Below are 15,742 nucleotides of genomic sequence, written 5' to 3' on the forward strand. Positions count from 1 at the left end.
TGTATCTTAATTAAGGCCACGGCCGCTTCCTTCCAACTCCTAGGCCTTTCCTGTCCCATCGTCGCCATAAGACCTATCTGTGTCCGTGCAGGTGCAACGTAAGAAGCAACTATCAAAAAATAAAATAAAAAATAAAGCAACTAGAAATTTGGGAACACAATGCTGGTCCAAATCATGACTCACCTTCCAGGAGTTCATAAAAATATATTTTTTCAATTATTTATGGGATGAGAGCCTGTAGTAAAGTAGACAATTATTCATGCCTAATATTTAAAAAGAAAAACTGACACTTGATGATACCTGATAAAACATTACTCTGATGATATAAGGGCACAGAGTATATAGGTATTCCAATTTCTATGGGTTTGGTTTATAAATTGATGATGACTTCCTAAGAGACTTTTGCGTGTGCCCATTAGTAAGGCAGGCAATGACACCAAAATGGTTTAGGAAACTTGAGCAATATTTATATTCAAAATTAGTGTGAGTACAAATATATACACACTGATAACTTGGAAACAAAATCCACAAGAAATTACATTTATATCTTTATTTATTTGACTTCTGTATATATTTTTTTAAAAGAGTGGCATTTATACTGCCGTGTCGATTGTTATATTAATGCCCCTGTCAGAAAACATGGTAAATCTGGCCAGGCAGCCGCCCGTAAATGGGGGAAATGGGGAACAGCAAAGTGAAGAGTGTCTACAATAATATTTGCCACATATCTACCATCATTGTCAGTGGTTTTATTTAAGGAGACACATGTTTTATTGCTGCTGACAATATTTCTTATTTTGTTTATTGTATCATCAAAACAGGAAGTCAGATAGTTCTTTCTTTATGTAGACTTGCAGGAAATGGGATAAGTCCTGTACTTTTCTAAGAACTTTTGGAAACTAGGTACCGGTACTTCTATACAGTATAAAGAAATATTTGATGGAACTATCATTTCACAAAGATGCTTAGAATATTAAGATGTATTGTCCAATGTAGATGAACTGCTGTGTGACTTCTCAAAAAGCAGTTGCTGTCTACTTTCGATGGCTATTTCTGTGTTTACACAGGCTTTGTTTTTAGCAGTATTGTGATGTTGTTGCACTGTAAAACACTTCTCACCTGTCATTTTCACCTTGTCCATTTTACAGAATAAAATATTATTCATGCTCCAACTAATGATAAAAAAAAGTCCAGACATATCTTCGATGAATACGGGAAAAAAATTGATAAACTCTTGAATATTTTGTGCATCTACAGAATGGTGTGTTAATGAAGCTATGTAATATAGAGAGAGACTTTCAAAGGTGGTTAAATGAAGAAGTTATATCATGTTCAAGATCATGCTCTCACATCTCTGCACAGTATTTAAAAATACAATTTACTGTTGGTCTTTTATAGCTATTGTTGAGAGTTAAGGAGAATTTCCTGTTGTGTATGTTTATCAGGAACTCAAGGTAGACTTCATTAGTTAGTCGGAACATAGAAAGAATAATGAACTCTTCTCAGAAGAACTCTTTAAGGTTTCACCTTACTTTTTCCTGCCTGCTGGCTCTTTAGAAATGTGTACGCGTGCGTTTTGTCTTCAGGAATCATTCAAAGCAAAAATTTTCGCACTGCAAGTTGTGTGGTTAAGCTTATTTTCAATATGTACAACTTTTGCTTTCTCAACGATGCATTTGTTTCTACATTCGTCCCTATTTTTATCTCCTCGTAAGATGTGTATTGTTTAATGTAACACCTTGTGTAAAAAATTGGGTTAAATATAGGAGTTATATCATGTTCAAGTTCATGCTTTCACGTCTCTGCACAATATTCAAAATGAAATTAACCGTTGGTCTTTATAGCTATTGTTGAGAGTGAAGGAGAATTTCCTGTTGTCTATGTTTATCAGGAACTCAAGGGAGACTTCATTAGTTAGTCGGAACATAGAAAAAATGATGAACTCTTCTCAGAAGATCTCTTTAAGGTTTCACTTTACTTTTTCCTGCCTGCTGGCTCTTCAGAAATGTGTGCGCGTGTGTTTTATATTCAGGAATCATTCAAGACGAATATTTTCGCACTGCAAGATGTGTGGTTAAGGTTATTTTTAATATGTATAACTTTCCCTGTTTTTATCTCCTTGTAAGATGTGTATTGTTTAATTTCCTATTGTGTATGTTTATCAGGAACTCAAGGGAGACTTCATTAGTTAGTCGGAACATAGAAAGAATGATGAACTCTTCTCAGAAGAACTCTTAAGGTTTCACTTTACTTTTTCCTGCCTGCTGGCTCTTTAGAAGTGTGTGCGCGTGCGTTTTGTATTCAGGAATCATTCAAGGCAAATATTTTCGCACTGCAAGTTGTGTGGTTAAGCTTATTTTTAATATGTATAACTTCTGCTTTCTCAACGATGTATGTGTTTCTACATTCGTCCCTGTTTTTATCTCCTCGTAAGATGTGTATTATTTAATATAACACCTTGTGTAAAAAATTGGGTTAAAAGAAGGAGTTATATCATGTTCAAGATCATGCTTTCACGTCTCTGCACAATATTTAAAATGAAATTTACCGTTGGTCTTTATAGCTATTGTTGAGAGTGAAGGAGAATTTCCTGTTGTGTATGTTTATCAGGAACTCAAGGGAGACTTCATTAGTTAGTCGGAACACAGAAAAAATGATGAACTCTTCTCAGAAGAACTCTTAAGGTTTCACTTTACTTTGTCCTGCCTGCTGGCTCTTCAGAAATGTGTGCGCGTGTGTTTTATATTCAGGAATCATTCAAGAAGAATACTTTTGCACTGCAAGATGTGTGGTTAAGGTTATTTTTAATATGTTTAACTTTTGCTTTCTCAACGATTCATTTGTTTCTATATTCGTCCCTGTTTTTATCTCCTTGTAAGATGTGTATTGTTTAATGTAACGCTTTGTGTAATATAAATGCCTACATGCTGGCCTATTTCCCACATTTTGGCTGATGATGACGCAAAAGAGCGTCGAAACTAGTTCCAAGTGCAAATACATGTTATAAATAAACTATAACATTTTTGTATTGAAAAGGTGGACCCTTTTAAGTTTTCCTATCTTCCAAACTCTTGAATAGTCTAAAATACTATTGAAACATATTATTTTATTTGGTGCAACTGTAATGACAGGACCAAATGGCGAGTGCTTGTGAAGCACCCCTGGGAAAATGGAGTTTGTGGATGTGGATGATGATGATGATGATGATGAAGAGGAATTACCCATACGCAGTTAAAATCACCAACCCAGAATCCTCTGAACCAAAAACCACGATGGCAGCCATTTACCCAAGGAATGGATAATTCTTTTTATTGAGTACCAACACAAAATTTTCCTGCTCATTTTGCTACTTTTGCATTCTATACAGATTTTGAGGAAATTTCAAATCGTACAAATCATAAATCTCAATGCTCTAAGGCAGAGTGGAACCCTACCCAATCCCTCACATCAGTCTCTGATTTGTAGGAGAGCTGGATTTAGAACCAGGATAACATAATCATGAAGGTCATCTACTGGATATACGAAGAAGGAATAATTATTTGAACCCTTTCGTGAATTAGGATAGCTGGTACAGAGTAAAAAAAAGCCCTGAAACGTGCAAAAATGAGACAGTGATAGAATAAAAACTGTACAATTCTATATAATACATCTTTACATAAATACCGACATAAACAAAGGAAGATAAATTTAAATACAAGAGAAGAAACAGGAAAGAGCAAGAAGATGTCTAGTTTCTTGTTGATCTCTACACAACACTGGCATGGAATATCTGACCTGCGTGACCCTGTCCCACGGCCTAGTTTCACTTTCCACATACATCTCAGTTTGATAATAAATTTACGAATCGCAAACCAGAACTTAGACTCCCTGATAAATCATTTCGGAATTTAACATACAAAGTTTTACTCCACATTTCTTGACACTCATAAATGCACCTCCCTTCCAAAATCACATGCTAGACAGCATTTACAATTTTAACAATGGAGACCTACGAATCTCTCTAACACATACAAGTTTCACGTACTTGGAAACGTAGGTGGCACGGCATTATTGCACAACTCTGCACTCTATTAGTGAAATTAACAGAATATCTCAAATATAATTTCCACTTCACCTTAGCAAATAGGAGTATCAGAACATGTCAAGTCTTCCAACAGACATAATTAAATGGTTCTGAACTCTAACAAACGACTTTGAAAATTTCATGAAATACAATTTTGTCGGCTTCTCCCTCTAAATGAATGTTTAAACACAGATACAACTGAAATAACACAGTCCTTTTACAAATATCATTCTGCCCTCATGAAATATATTAACTTATACACACACACAAAACATCGCTTCCCTCAGTGATTACCCAGGAAATACAAAATCATGTCGTACATTCCTGACGTTGCAACATAAACAAATAGATGACCTAAATTTGTTACAATATTTACAAGACACGGTGACATAAAAGTTCAGTCTACCGCTAATGTGTAGTCCGGGCAGATAATAATGTGGTCGATTGACATAGAAAGATGCTATCACTTCTATGCTACTCTTTTTAATGTTGACATACTCACCTCTAAGTTGTTTTATTATCTGCAGTAAAATTTGTTTCTTCTCAGCAAATACATTTATCTTTCTCTCTTTGAATACAATAGCTCATAATATTTTTAGTTACATCCAATGGGAGTGGCTGCAGTTGTCAGTGGAAATTTCTGAGAAATGGAAATTCATGTTCCTCATGAATCTCAGTGCTCTGTGGCAAAGTGTAACCCTTCCCAATCCCTTAAACCAGGCCATAATTTGTAGAAGAGCTGGATTTAGAACCAAGGCAACATAATCATGAAGATCTTCATATATGAAGAAGGGTTCATTTGAAATTTCCTTAAAAATCTATATAAAATGCAAACATATAAAACTGAGCAGGAAAAGAAACAACTTCAAATTTTGTGTGTAGTTATTCAGTAAAAAGAATCGTCCAGCGATTTCAAGTGCGCTTCCGCAGAGCGACGCTAGTGGAGCCTAACACCAATGCTACACAGTCAGCTGCTTTAACAAAGGTTATGCTGTTGCTCAAATACCCAGATATAACACCCAATTGTTTAGATTTATGAATAATAATGCTGTCAGAGTGTTATAATTAATATTTTTAGTCCCCATATACATAGAAATATCTTTGGACTTTTAGACATGATTCTGTACTGTATAGGCTTTTGGGCTTATGCCGTGTCAAGAAAATAAGGTGCAATTCTTTACGTTTTGCTGAGAACTGTGCTCTGCGTCATCAGAAGAAAATCTTGACTGTCCACGAGAAAGGCTTCTTAGACAATGACTTTTTGAAATTTAGACGTTATAATACAGTAGAAGTGGAAATGTCAAGAATTTCACCTTATTTTCTTGACATGGCATAAGCCCAAAAGCCTGTACAGTATCATGTCTATTATAAATATGGGCTTTGAAAGCATCATTGGCAACATCTTTGGACTTTCATAAGGGAACATACATGATAGAATAAAATGGAATACCATGAAATGCGAAAGCATTATAATCCTTTAGCCTACATAATTAAAAAATGACTTTGTAAACAGAGTTCATAACACATTATACGTACACCAGATTGCAAATAACACTGTCATTTTTCTCAAATAAAGCAAAGGAAGTAAATTACTCACTAAAAACTAGTTTGAGGCCCAATTTGATAGTTTATGAGTTGGCAGCAGATTGTCGAGCTTGAAGATCTCTGCGTATTTCTCATGCTCTGAAGAATCGGCACTTTAAGCAGTGATACACCAGTTTAGGAATAATGTCCAAAGTGTGTTCAGTACAGCAGCCAGTTCCTGCTGGCGCAACTGAAATCGCCTCAGCGGAGTTGAGACACTTATAAAAAATATCGCCCCACATTGACCTAGACAAGCTTAGTTTTTCATTGATTTTATTTTCAGTCTGAAGAAGAATGTCACACACACTTTTAGAGGGATGTGTTGGAAATCTCGTGGCATTGCCAGATTCATAATCTTTCATTTCCTTAAGAACTGAAAAATCACTTTCACTTTCATGATGGAGAGAACGGACACAGGATATACACTTGATAAATTTTGAGGATTGCCTAACAACATACCTAGCCACATGTTAAGCACTTTTCAATCGAAGGATTGGGAATGAGGCTCAACTCCGGCACATCACTTTTCCAATCTTCAATATTTAAACAGTATTAAATAACTAATTTTTCTTTTATGGAAGTTTCCACTGACTTTTTTTACAGTATTGTTGCGCACTTTCGCATTTTGGGCCAACATTCACATCTGATTTACAAAGGACTTCAACACTAATTCCCTTTTTTGGCTCTGAGTTTCCTCCAGGTTATAGTGCTTATTTTACAGGAACATATATACATTGTAGTAAATGCAAATGAAGAAAATTTATTGTGGATGAATTGTTATCCGAAATGAGTGAATGCATGATTCCAAAGTGTTGCTCCAAGGGATTCTGACCGGGCGAGTTGGCCGTGCGTGTAGAGGCGCGCGGCTGTGAGCTTGCATCCGGGAGATAGTAGGTTCGAATCCCACTATCGGCAGCCCTGAAGATGGTTTTCCGTGGTTTCCCATTTTCACACCAGGCAAATGCTGGGGCTGTACCTTAATTAAGGCCACGGCCGCTTCCTTCCAACTCCTAGGCCTTTCCTATCCCATCGTCGCCATAAGACCTATCTGTGTCGGTGCGACGTAAAGCCCCTAGCAAAAAAAAAAAGGGATTCTGAGTGAATTTTCCTGTCAATACATATGCGTTACCTCTTTCCCAGAGCCACTTGCTCATCTCTAATATAATTTGAAGTGTTACCATTAAGAATTCCATGGTCTTAGATGAGGCATATGTGTTTTAGAGCTTGAAGAAACGTGAGTACAGTTCTGTGGGATGATGAGATTTTATAGAGAGCCTTGGAAGGTATGAGTGCATTGACTGCATCAGAAACATTGTGTTCAAGTCACTTGTAAATGCCTCAGTTTCCTCACTGCCCACAAATCCTGTCAGTCCCATCCTTTGGTGACCGTATCGCTGAATAGTTGAAATGCTAGCTTGGCATTCAGTCTTCGAAAGGTGGAAGGATCTAAATAAGCTCTTGTCAGCTTGGAGCAAGCTCTAAGTCTTGCATATCCAGAGAGATTTTCCTTAAACAGTTCCTTATAAAATTCAAAATAGATATTTTTGCTATTGTAAGATAGTCCTAAGGTAAATGGCCAGGTTTGTAATATGGCCAATAGGTAGTGTAGGGCGTAGCTCATAAGGTAAATGAATGATGGCACTAGCATGGTCTCCCAGATGTGTCTTAAGGGTTCTGGGTAATTGCTGCTGATGGGGAGCGAATGAAGTGTGGTCGAGCTGCCACTATCTGTAGTGGATGCTGTATGGAGAATGCACTTCTTATTTCACTCTGGTAAGTATGCGCTTGTTCTCATATCTTATCAACACTTAACTATAATTGTTTGTTTGCCTGGTAGTGCAGTTTTCTACACTGATTCACGTAGAGATATCGAGATTTAATTTTCTTTAACAAGTCATTAAATATGTAGGGCTGTTTTAAAAATTGACCTTGTAAATATGGCCAGTCTTGGCCATAATAAGAGCAGGTGGTCATATTAGCTGCATTATAGTGCAAAAAGTTTATTTGAAGCTAAGAAAGAGACCAGGAAGAATGGTAAACTAGCTACCAATAAGAAAGGTAGTCCTAAGACTGTATGCAAGCTAAGGGGAATGCTGTCCCCAAGAAAACTTCATTAAAACGGACTCTGAGCTGGTACTGTACGATGATGGTATTTGAAAGATGTGTGGTGATACATTTGGCATTTGCTGAAGAAAATTAATCAGAAGATCACACAGAAGAGATCTGTTCCTTTGTCATCTATTGGAGTTAAAATGAAACGTCAAAATTGATAAGCAGGTAGACTAAATAACGTCAAATAAAAATGTACTGTTCTGTATGCTGTGAAGATGTAGTGCAAGATATGAGACTTTGTTCTGTCTGTGGAAATTGTGTTCATGAATTGTATGTTGGGACTTACTAAGGAAGACAGACTTTTTTATTTGTCCTAGGTGCTTAAATGGATGTCAACAGAAAGGAATATACATTTAAAGATATTTCCATTTTAAAAATTTGATTCCTAAAGACGTAATAAAGTAATAATTTTTAAAATGAGTTATGTAGTGGTTTATTAATAAATAAAAATACAAAGTAGTTTTTATTATTAATATTCATGATAATTTCCACTAAATATACATTTCACAGCAGTTAAAAGTTGAAAAAATTGCATTTAATGACATACTGAACATTGGTGGCCATATTAACTTCATATGCTTTATGGCACAAAGTAAGACGTATGATAAAGATTTTCTTTCCTGTGGGTCTGATTTTATGAAATGCTTGATTATTTTGCTTCGTATTAGAAAGAATCCAAAGTATTTTGTCCCACAAAGAGTTTATACAAATTCTTCAAAATGGTGCCACGAAAATTTCACAAAGTGATGGCCATATTTTCATCACTTACCTTTCTTTATAGTGGAAAAGTTTCTTATACATTTATATTCACAAAATCTGAAAAAGGCCAGATCTTCCATTTTACATCTGCTGGATTCAGAATATAACATTGTGCTTGATTTTTCTTCCCACTAATTCCTAAAGTTTCCCAGGCTTTCTTATTTAACTATAACTACCATCACATGTGAAACTTACTACTCTCACTCCATTCTTCTCTAGCTGCAGAAAAACCTGAATTAGAATTTTAGCAAGTATATCTCCTGGAGTAGCATTTCTGCTTGAATAAATGGTGATAGGTTGTGCCCAGTTCTACAAAAGTAGTACAGACATAAAAACTAGTGCATGATTTTTCATCTGATTCTTTGACAATCTGGAGTTAGTTCACCTAAATCGACCAAGCCATTTACTTTCTCTTAGTTTAACCTCTTTGAATATAAACACTCCGTACCATTTATTCTCGTTCATTTCATTATCAAAATAATCTGAACTATCACTTATACAATGGGAATTTACGTCTTAGGAACTTCTAAGTCCTTTGCAGAGTTTTTCAAAAGGCTTTGTGAGGGGAGAGTTAACAGATTATGTCACAGGCAGTGCCTATATCCTTTAGGTGATACTATTGTACCTCATATCATTGGGAGATTTTACTTAATATAGAGTCTATAATAATTTTCTGCTTCTTACTAAGAAACAATCTTTAAAAAAAAATTGTCTTCTTAATCTGTCCCTGTAGGAAATTAATTGTAGCTTTGGCCCAGGAAAGATTGCATTTAGCTGGCAGTAATTATGAATTGCACTCTTTAGTCACTTTTGAGAGACAGTATTGGCTTTTTGGCATCGGTAAGAGAACTAGACTGGCTCTGAATTTGAATGCAACTAGGCTGAACTTGAACTTCACTGCTTACTGTTGTCATCACTGCTTTATTCACAATGTGGTTCTTGTTTCTTGTCCTTTTTATACTGTCTTCATTCCTTTTCCTACTGGGTGCCTCTTTACTTCAGTGGATAGATATTTCGGTAAATTTTGAAAAAAATATGATGTTCAACTCCTGTTTTAAATTTCCTCTTTACATGAACAAGTTCCACGTTTTCACCATTCACTCTAAAAACAATCCGCCTTTGTAATTAAATCTGCCGAAAAATGCACGTCACAGATTCTCCGTATGGCCGAAAGGTTTATCTTTCTGTTGAATAACTCTCGTCCACTTTGCAGACAGGTTATTTTTTTTTAGCAGTATAAAAATAATAGTTACCATCACGCTTTCTTTCATAACCCACACACACAAAAGGCACTGCACAGATACTATCACAGACTATCGGGAAATATTAAAACAAAAAAATTTCCTCGATAGACATTAAAATTATCACCATGACTTAATGCACGCGCGCTATTACCTTCGTCGGCAACTTGGCACACGTACTGTTGCAGATGGTGCCTCACAACTGCAGTGCCACACTCCAGCGGGGACACTTAACTACAATGCTGAGTGAGCGGAGCGATCACACTAGTATTCTATTTGTAATGGTAAAAGTATATTAGTTAAAAAGTGACAGTGTAACTTAAAACTATTGTAGATTAGTATCATATTCTCATTTTATTGCAAATTGCATAGATTTCATTGGTGTACTGTAATTTTATATGTAGATATTGAGTTGTATAACAGAAATCTGCACAAATGTAATATTCTCTTAGGGTAGATTGTTGTGGGTACTGGGTGGTGTTTTATTAGAAGAGATATGGTACTTTCTAAGTTGTATTTCTCAGTTAAAACTGATTTAATTTCTTTGTTGCAGAATTTCTTCCAGACTTTTCAGTAATGAGTTCAATCCAGAGTAGTGAGAAGTACGTTGATGAAACGTTACTAAACAGTACAGAAGCAAATGTGTATTCTCTAAGACCTTCTGGACGGATGTCTGTTAATGCACAGGAAGATGGTCCTCCGAAATCATCTGGACGAATATCAGGTAATATAACGAAAAGTTGAAATGTCTTATATCTTCCTTTGTGAAATTAATTTTTACAAACCAAGCTAACAATGTTTTTAGCAATTCTGTCTACCCTGGATTCCTTGGAAATAACTTGGTTGTACAAAATTCAATTTGGTGGGGTGCTGTTAATATCATTGTGATTTATAGAAGAATGAGAAAGTAGAACCTTACTTTCTTGCTCTCTCATAATCTGATTATAATACCATGAGTATTCTTCTGGAACTATTTTGACTTCCTCTTGTATATCATCCTGTTTTCATTTTTAATCCACGATCCTACTACGCGGGCGTAGCAGGGGGAGAGGCGATACTCCCACGTGGCACGTCCCAGGTGGCGGATAGGGGTGTCCTACCCGGCTTACCGGCGGACTTGAGGGAAATAAAATACCTCTCGCGGACCAAACACACAACCCCCTGTGGGTGGGGGACGCAGGTGAAGAATACACTCACAGTATCTCCAACCTGTCGTAAGAGGCGACTAAAAGGAGAACCATGAAACTCCTTGTGATTAGTACCACCACGCGGGGAACACCATGGGTCGCTTTTACTTGCACGTAGTACCACTATGTTAGGTATGAAATAGGTTTGTGATTAGTAGCAAACGAGGGCGCGACGGCTTTTACAGTACCTGTGATAAGTAACACTATATGAGAGACCCCATGGGATGAAGGAACTCATGGTTTTGGCTTGCCTATGATTAGTACCCACTATATGAGCAACACCACAGGATAGTATGAGTCCCTGTGGTTAGTACACTTAGGTGGGGCTCGAACCCACGATCTCCCGAATACTGGATACTGGCCGCACTTAAGCGACTGCAGCTATCAAGCTCGGTAGTAATTGAAGATATGAGTAATAATCGGTAATACTGTGTCGATGACATGTTTTATGAAGCCTATAGGAATGTGATCTGCTCCTTTTGCTTGAGGTTTAATGAAATTTAAGACTTGTTTTACTTCGTTTATATTGGCAGTTCGCAATGAGAATGTTGGTTCAATATTCAAGTAATTGCCATCTTCGTGTAACAGGAATCTGGATTGGGATCGAGTTTCTTTGATTTGTTTACCAGTGAAATGAGAGTTGAGTGTGTCCAGCGATATTGTTGGAATATGAGAATTTTTCATATTCCTCTTGGTTTTTTTTCTGATATATTTAAATTTACTGTTTTTAATTAATTGTTTCATTTTGTTCCATAGACGACAGTATTGTTCAAAATCCGTTTGCTCTTTTGTTGCTCTGTACTGGTGAAACAAAGCTTCACGGTGGGCCATTGTTGCTTTTATCTCGGTGTTTAACCACGGAGCGGGAGAGCGAGAAACCCTTGCCTGCAGAATGGGAGCATGCTTGTCATAGAGTCCTAACAATAAGGAGTTAAATAGATGTACTTTCAAGTTCACGTCGTGCAATTGCCATATATAACTTAATGATACTGAAGCCTCCACCTTATCAATACATTTATTGTACATGTATCAATACATGTATTGATAAGGTGGAAGCTTCAGTATCATTCTTATGTTGTAGCTACAATCAATACGGAAATGAAGCTAATAGATTATGATATTACAATTGCCGTATGTCGTCCCAAGGCAAATTATATGTGTCATATTGTAGTAGAGTTAAGTCTATATTTTTCATGTCTCTGTAGTTTACATACTTAGCTTTACACTTCGGCATCCGCAGTGAGTAGCACGGATAGATAAGATCGTGTGTAGAGATACCAGGGACAGAGATTTGTCTGTGCTTGACAGCCTTATGGAGATTATTTGTTACTAAGTAGTCAGTTAGAGTGTGGGTTGAGCCGTTACGTGTGTGTACGTGATTAGTTGCATCTAATGGTAAGATGGCCATGTCCATTGAAATGAACAGTCTGTGAATTCGGTCCGAGTCACTAGTCTGGGTCAGGAGATTTATGTTAACCCTCTTAGTGCCAGGCCCGATTGCTCACAGTATGCCAAGAGTGCCAGACAGATTTAGAGAATTTTGCAGGTTCTCACTCTGTGGACTATATAGTTCACAAATATTAAAACTATGACTTGAAATTTTTATTAAATGTTAACAAGAAGACATTCTTACTGCGGAACAAAATTACATCACTAAAATGCTCTTGGGTATTTTGAAAAAAAATATTTTCCAAACAATTTCAAAACACCAAAAATTAAAAATCAGAAACAAAACAGAAAAACACAGAAAATTCAACTCAACGGGAAATATTGATGACTTCTTTGAAATGTCCTATTTTAGATTAATAAACATGTAAAGTTTTACATTTTTATCTTCAATAGTTTAAGAGTTATGTACAATGGTATCGTAATATACAATTGGCATGTTCAACAATGGGATCGAACCTGTCACATGGGTTGTAGTCACGGTGACCAGATGGTGATACATTATCATTGTTCACAAGATGAAAGAATCTCAAGATCAATTGGAATCTGTTTCTTGAGAGCATATTTCCAAACCACGGAATATAACGGGAGTTTTTGACCCAATAAGAAAATATGCTCGGCCAAAAAAACAGCAATGAAAGCCTTCATTTCAGTCAATGTAACCGGGCGCCACTGCTGTGCTCTGGCATATGGCGACAAGACATGATTTCTCATATCTGCTTGTCTCTGTAGTTATGAGATTCAATAATTGAACCATGAAAAATAAAATAAAAATACGCTATTGGTTTGCGTCTGACGAAGGGGCGTGTCTCGGGCTAGGAGTATCATAATAATCAGGTTAGGGTTGGTATTTTGCATCTTGACCTAATTGAATTTCACGGAAAACAGGAAATTGTTGCTGTTGGATATTGTTACAGCCGTCATCATCATCAGTACTCTCACTCAGACGGTCATTACCACTTCCAATGTTTACATTCGGACAATGAGCACGTGGTTGAGTGTTTACAGAAAACTCGCCGTTATCACTCCCAATAACACTTTCACTTTACCTTCCTCACTTGTTGGAGGAATGAATTCCTCATCAGAGTCTTCATCATCCCCTTCTTCATTTAAAATATTAAGATATACAGCCAGTTTGTCATCGTTAACAAAATAACTTCCCCCGCTAGTCGCCATTTTACTCACGCGGCATGGAGATCATACGTCGTAGATGAAAACGGACTTTAGAAATTCAATGCATGATAGCGAATGAATTTACGCACTATCTAGCGGCGTAGTTAAAATCTAATGACAATTATCTATGGACTCGACACATAAGATGTTGCAATCTGTCGGCCCAAGTTGTACTAACTCGTATAGAATTGCACGCTACCCAAACAACGATATATCGTGGTTGGCACTTTACGCGTATATACGAAACAACGATATATCGTTGTCTGGCTCTCTACAGGTTAAATCACCAAAGATTATGATGTGTTCGTAACCTGGTTTAAGTTTCAGCAGATCCGCTTCAAGTGCGTCTATATTACTTACCTTGGGTCGCGTATATGCTACTACTATCTACACCTTCTGGTGGTTGACAATTGCCTCAAGGAACATATATTCATTATGCAGGGTGTCATTGGGGGAATATTTACACATTATTTTGCTCTTAATGTCGTCCTTACAGTACACTGAAACACCACCACCTCGTTTACCTGCGCGGTCATTCCTGTACAAAGTATACCCATCAATTTTTACAAGTACGGAACTGTTAGTCAACCAATTTTCACTCAGACCGATTAAATGTATATTTGTATCAGTAATTATATGACATGGGAAAAACTATTTCCACAATGTATCCAACAAGGCACATTTACAGTATTCAAATAATGCACATGGATAACTCACTGGCAAACATAACCTACTCACTGAAAAGAAAAAAGAAAAAAATTAGATTCAAAGACCAGGAGAAATGTATGCTGGCTTTCCTCTGCAAATGCTTTATTCGTTGGATTAATGTACTGTATGCATTTTAGATGCCTTGTACTTTCACCAGAGTACCCGATGGTCTTAAAACATCGTTGCTTATCGAACATTCCTATGACGAGGGAGGGAAGTAGGAAGTCTCTCGCTTCCGTTTGTATTGCAACACAGGACAGTGACTCTATCCTTGTACGATTTCCCACCATGGCACTTCTCTCATAATTCAGAAATGCCAAACCTTGCTGTGTTACAAAGTATTGTAAGACCCATTAATGCATACAATCACCTCGAATCACAGTCTAAACCTTTCAAATGCCATGGGGAAAAAAAAAAAAAAAAAAAAAACAAGGTGCATTCACATTATTCAAATAAAGCAGTTGGATAAATTACTGAAAAAAAAAAAAAAAAAAAAAACAAGACTTAAAGGCGAGGACGAATTACGCTGGCTCCCCTGTGCAAGTACTTTATTTCTTGGATTACTGTACCGTTTTCCATTTTTAGATGCCTTTTACTTGCATGGGAGATAGATAGATAGATAACGAATGGTTAAGCCCTGCCTTTGCAGAGCTCCACATGTAGGTCTCTGAGGACCCTTTGTGTCCCTTAAACGGGTTTGCCTAGTCCAGCCCTAGTGCTCCTATGAAGGATACCAGTGTCCGGATGTTGGCATTCCTGATGTCTTCCAGGTTCACAAAGTGTGAGCCAAGATATCGATGTCTAGTGCTTGCAAGAGCTCGCACTGACACAACACACATGCGTGGAGGTCTCTTCCTCCCTACCGCACCTTCTACACATCGGATCTTGACTGATTTTTGTGATGTTTAGGTGTCTGTGTAAGGTATTGTGGCTTGTCAACAGTCCAATTACCATTTGTATTCTAGTCCTATTCAAATTTATTAGGACCTTTTTATATCTTTGGCTGGGCCCTTTGATAAGTTCATTTGCCTGCCTTGCTGTGGTTAACCTTTTCCAAATGTCTAAGTGGGACTGGTTTGTCTGCTGGGACATTACCAGTTTCACACTTCGGAGTGATACTCCCAGGAAGGGCTCTGGTCCTATGAAAGGACCTTTTGAGCCCTGTTTCGCTAGTTTTTCAGCTTCTTCATTTCCACTGATTCCTGTGTGCCCAAGAACCCATAACAGGGTAACTGGGCTAAGTTCACACAGATTATGTGACATCCTTTGGCACTCCCGTACCATTTTGGATGATGATCTAACTGCACATAGTGCTTTTTAACGCTGCCTGGCTGTTGCTGCAAATAGTGATGCATTTTCTACGCCCAGGCATGTTCCATACATGTACAGCACTGGCCAGTATTGCATATACTTCGGTCTGGAAAACAGTAGCATATTTACCCATGGGAAGGGAGAGCCTTGTCTTAGGC

General features: G+C 37.2%; 1 protein-coding gene across 1 annotated transcript in view; it reads left to right on the plus strand.

Moving 5' to 3' along the window:
* The window catches only part of mus101 (mutagen-sensitive 101), a 508,677-nt gene that overhangs the window by 139,170 nt on the left and 353,765 nt on the right, over positions 1 to 15,742 (plus strand). The window contains exon 8 of the mRNA XM_068224988.1: positions 10,313 to 10,483. Coding sequence (XP_068081089.1) covers positions 10,313 to 10,483 — 171 coding nt within the window. The remainder of the gene's footprint in view (positions 1 to 10,312; positions 10,484 to 15,742) is intronic.

Source organism: Anabrus simplex, chromosome 1 (genome assembly GCF_040414725.1).
Source record: "Anabrus simplex isolate iqAnaSimp1 chromosome 1, ASM4041472v1, whole genome shotgun sequence".
In the NCBI taxonomy this organism is placed as follows: Eukaryota; Metazoa; Arthropoda; class Insecta; order Orthoptera; family Tettigoniidae; genus Anabrus; species Anabrus simplex.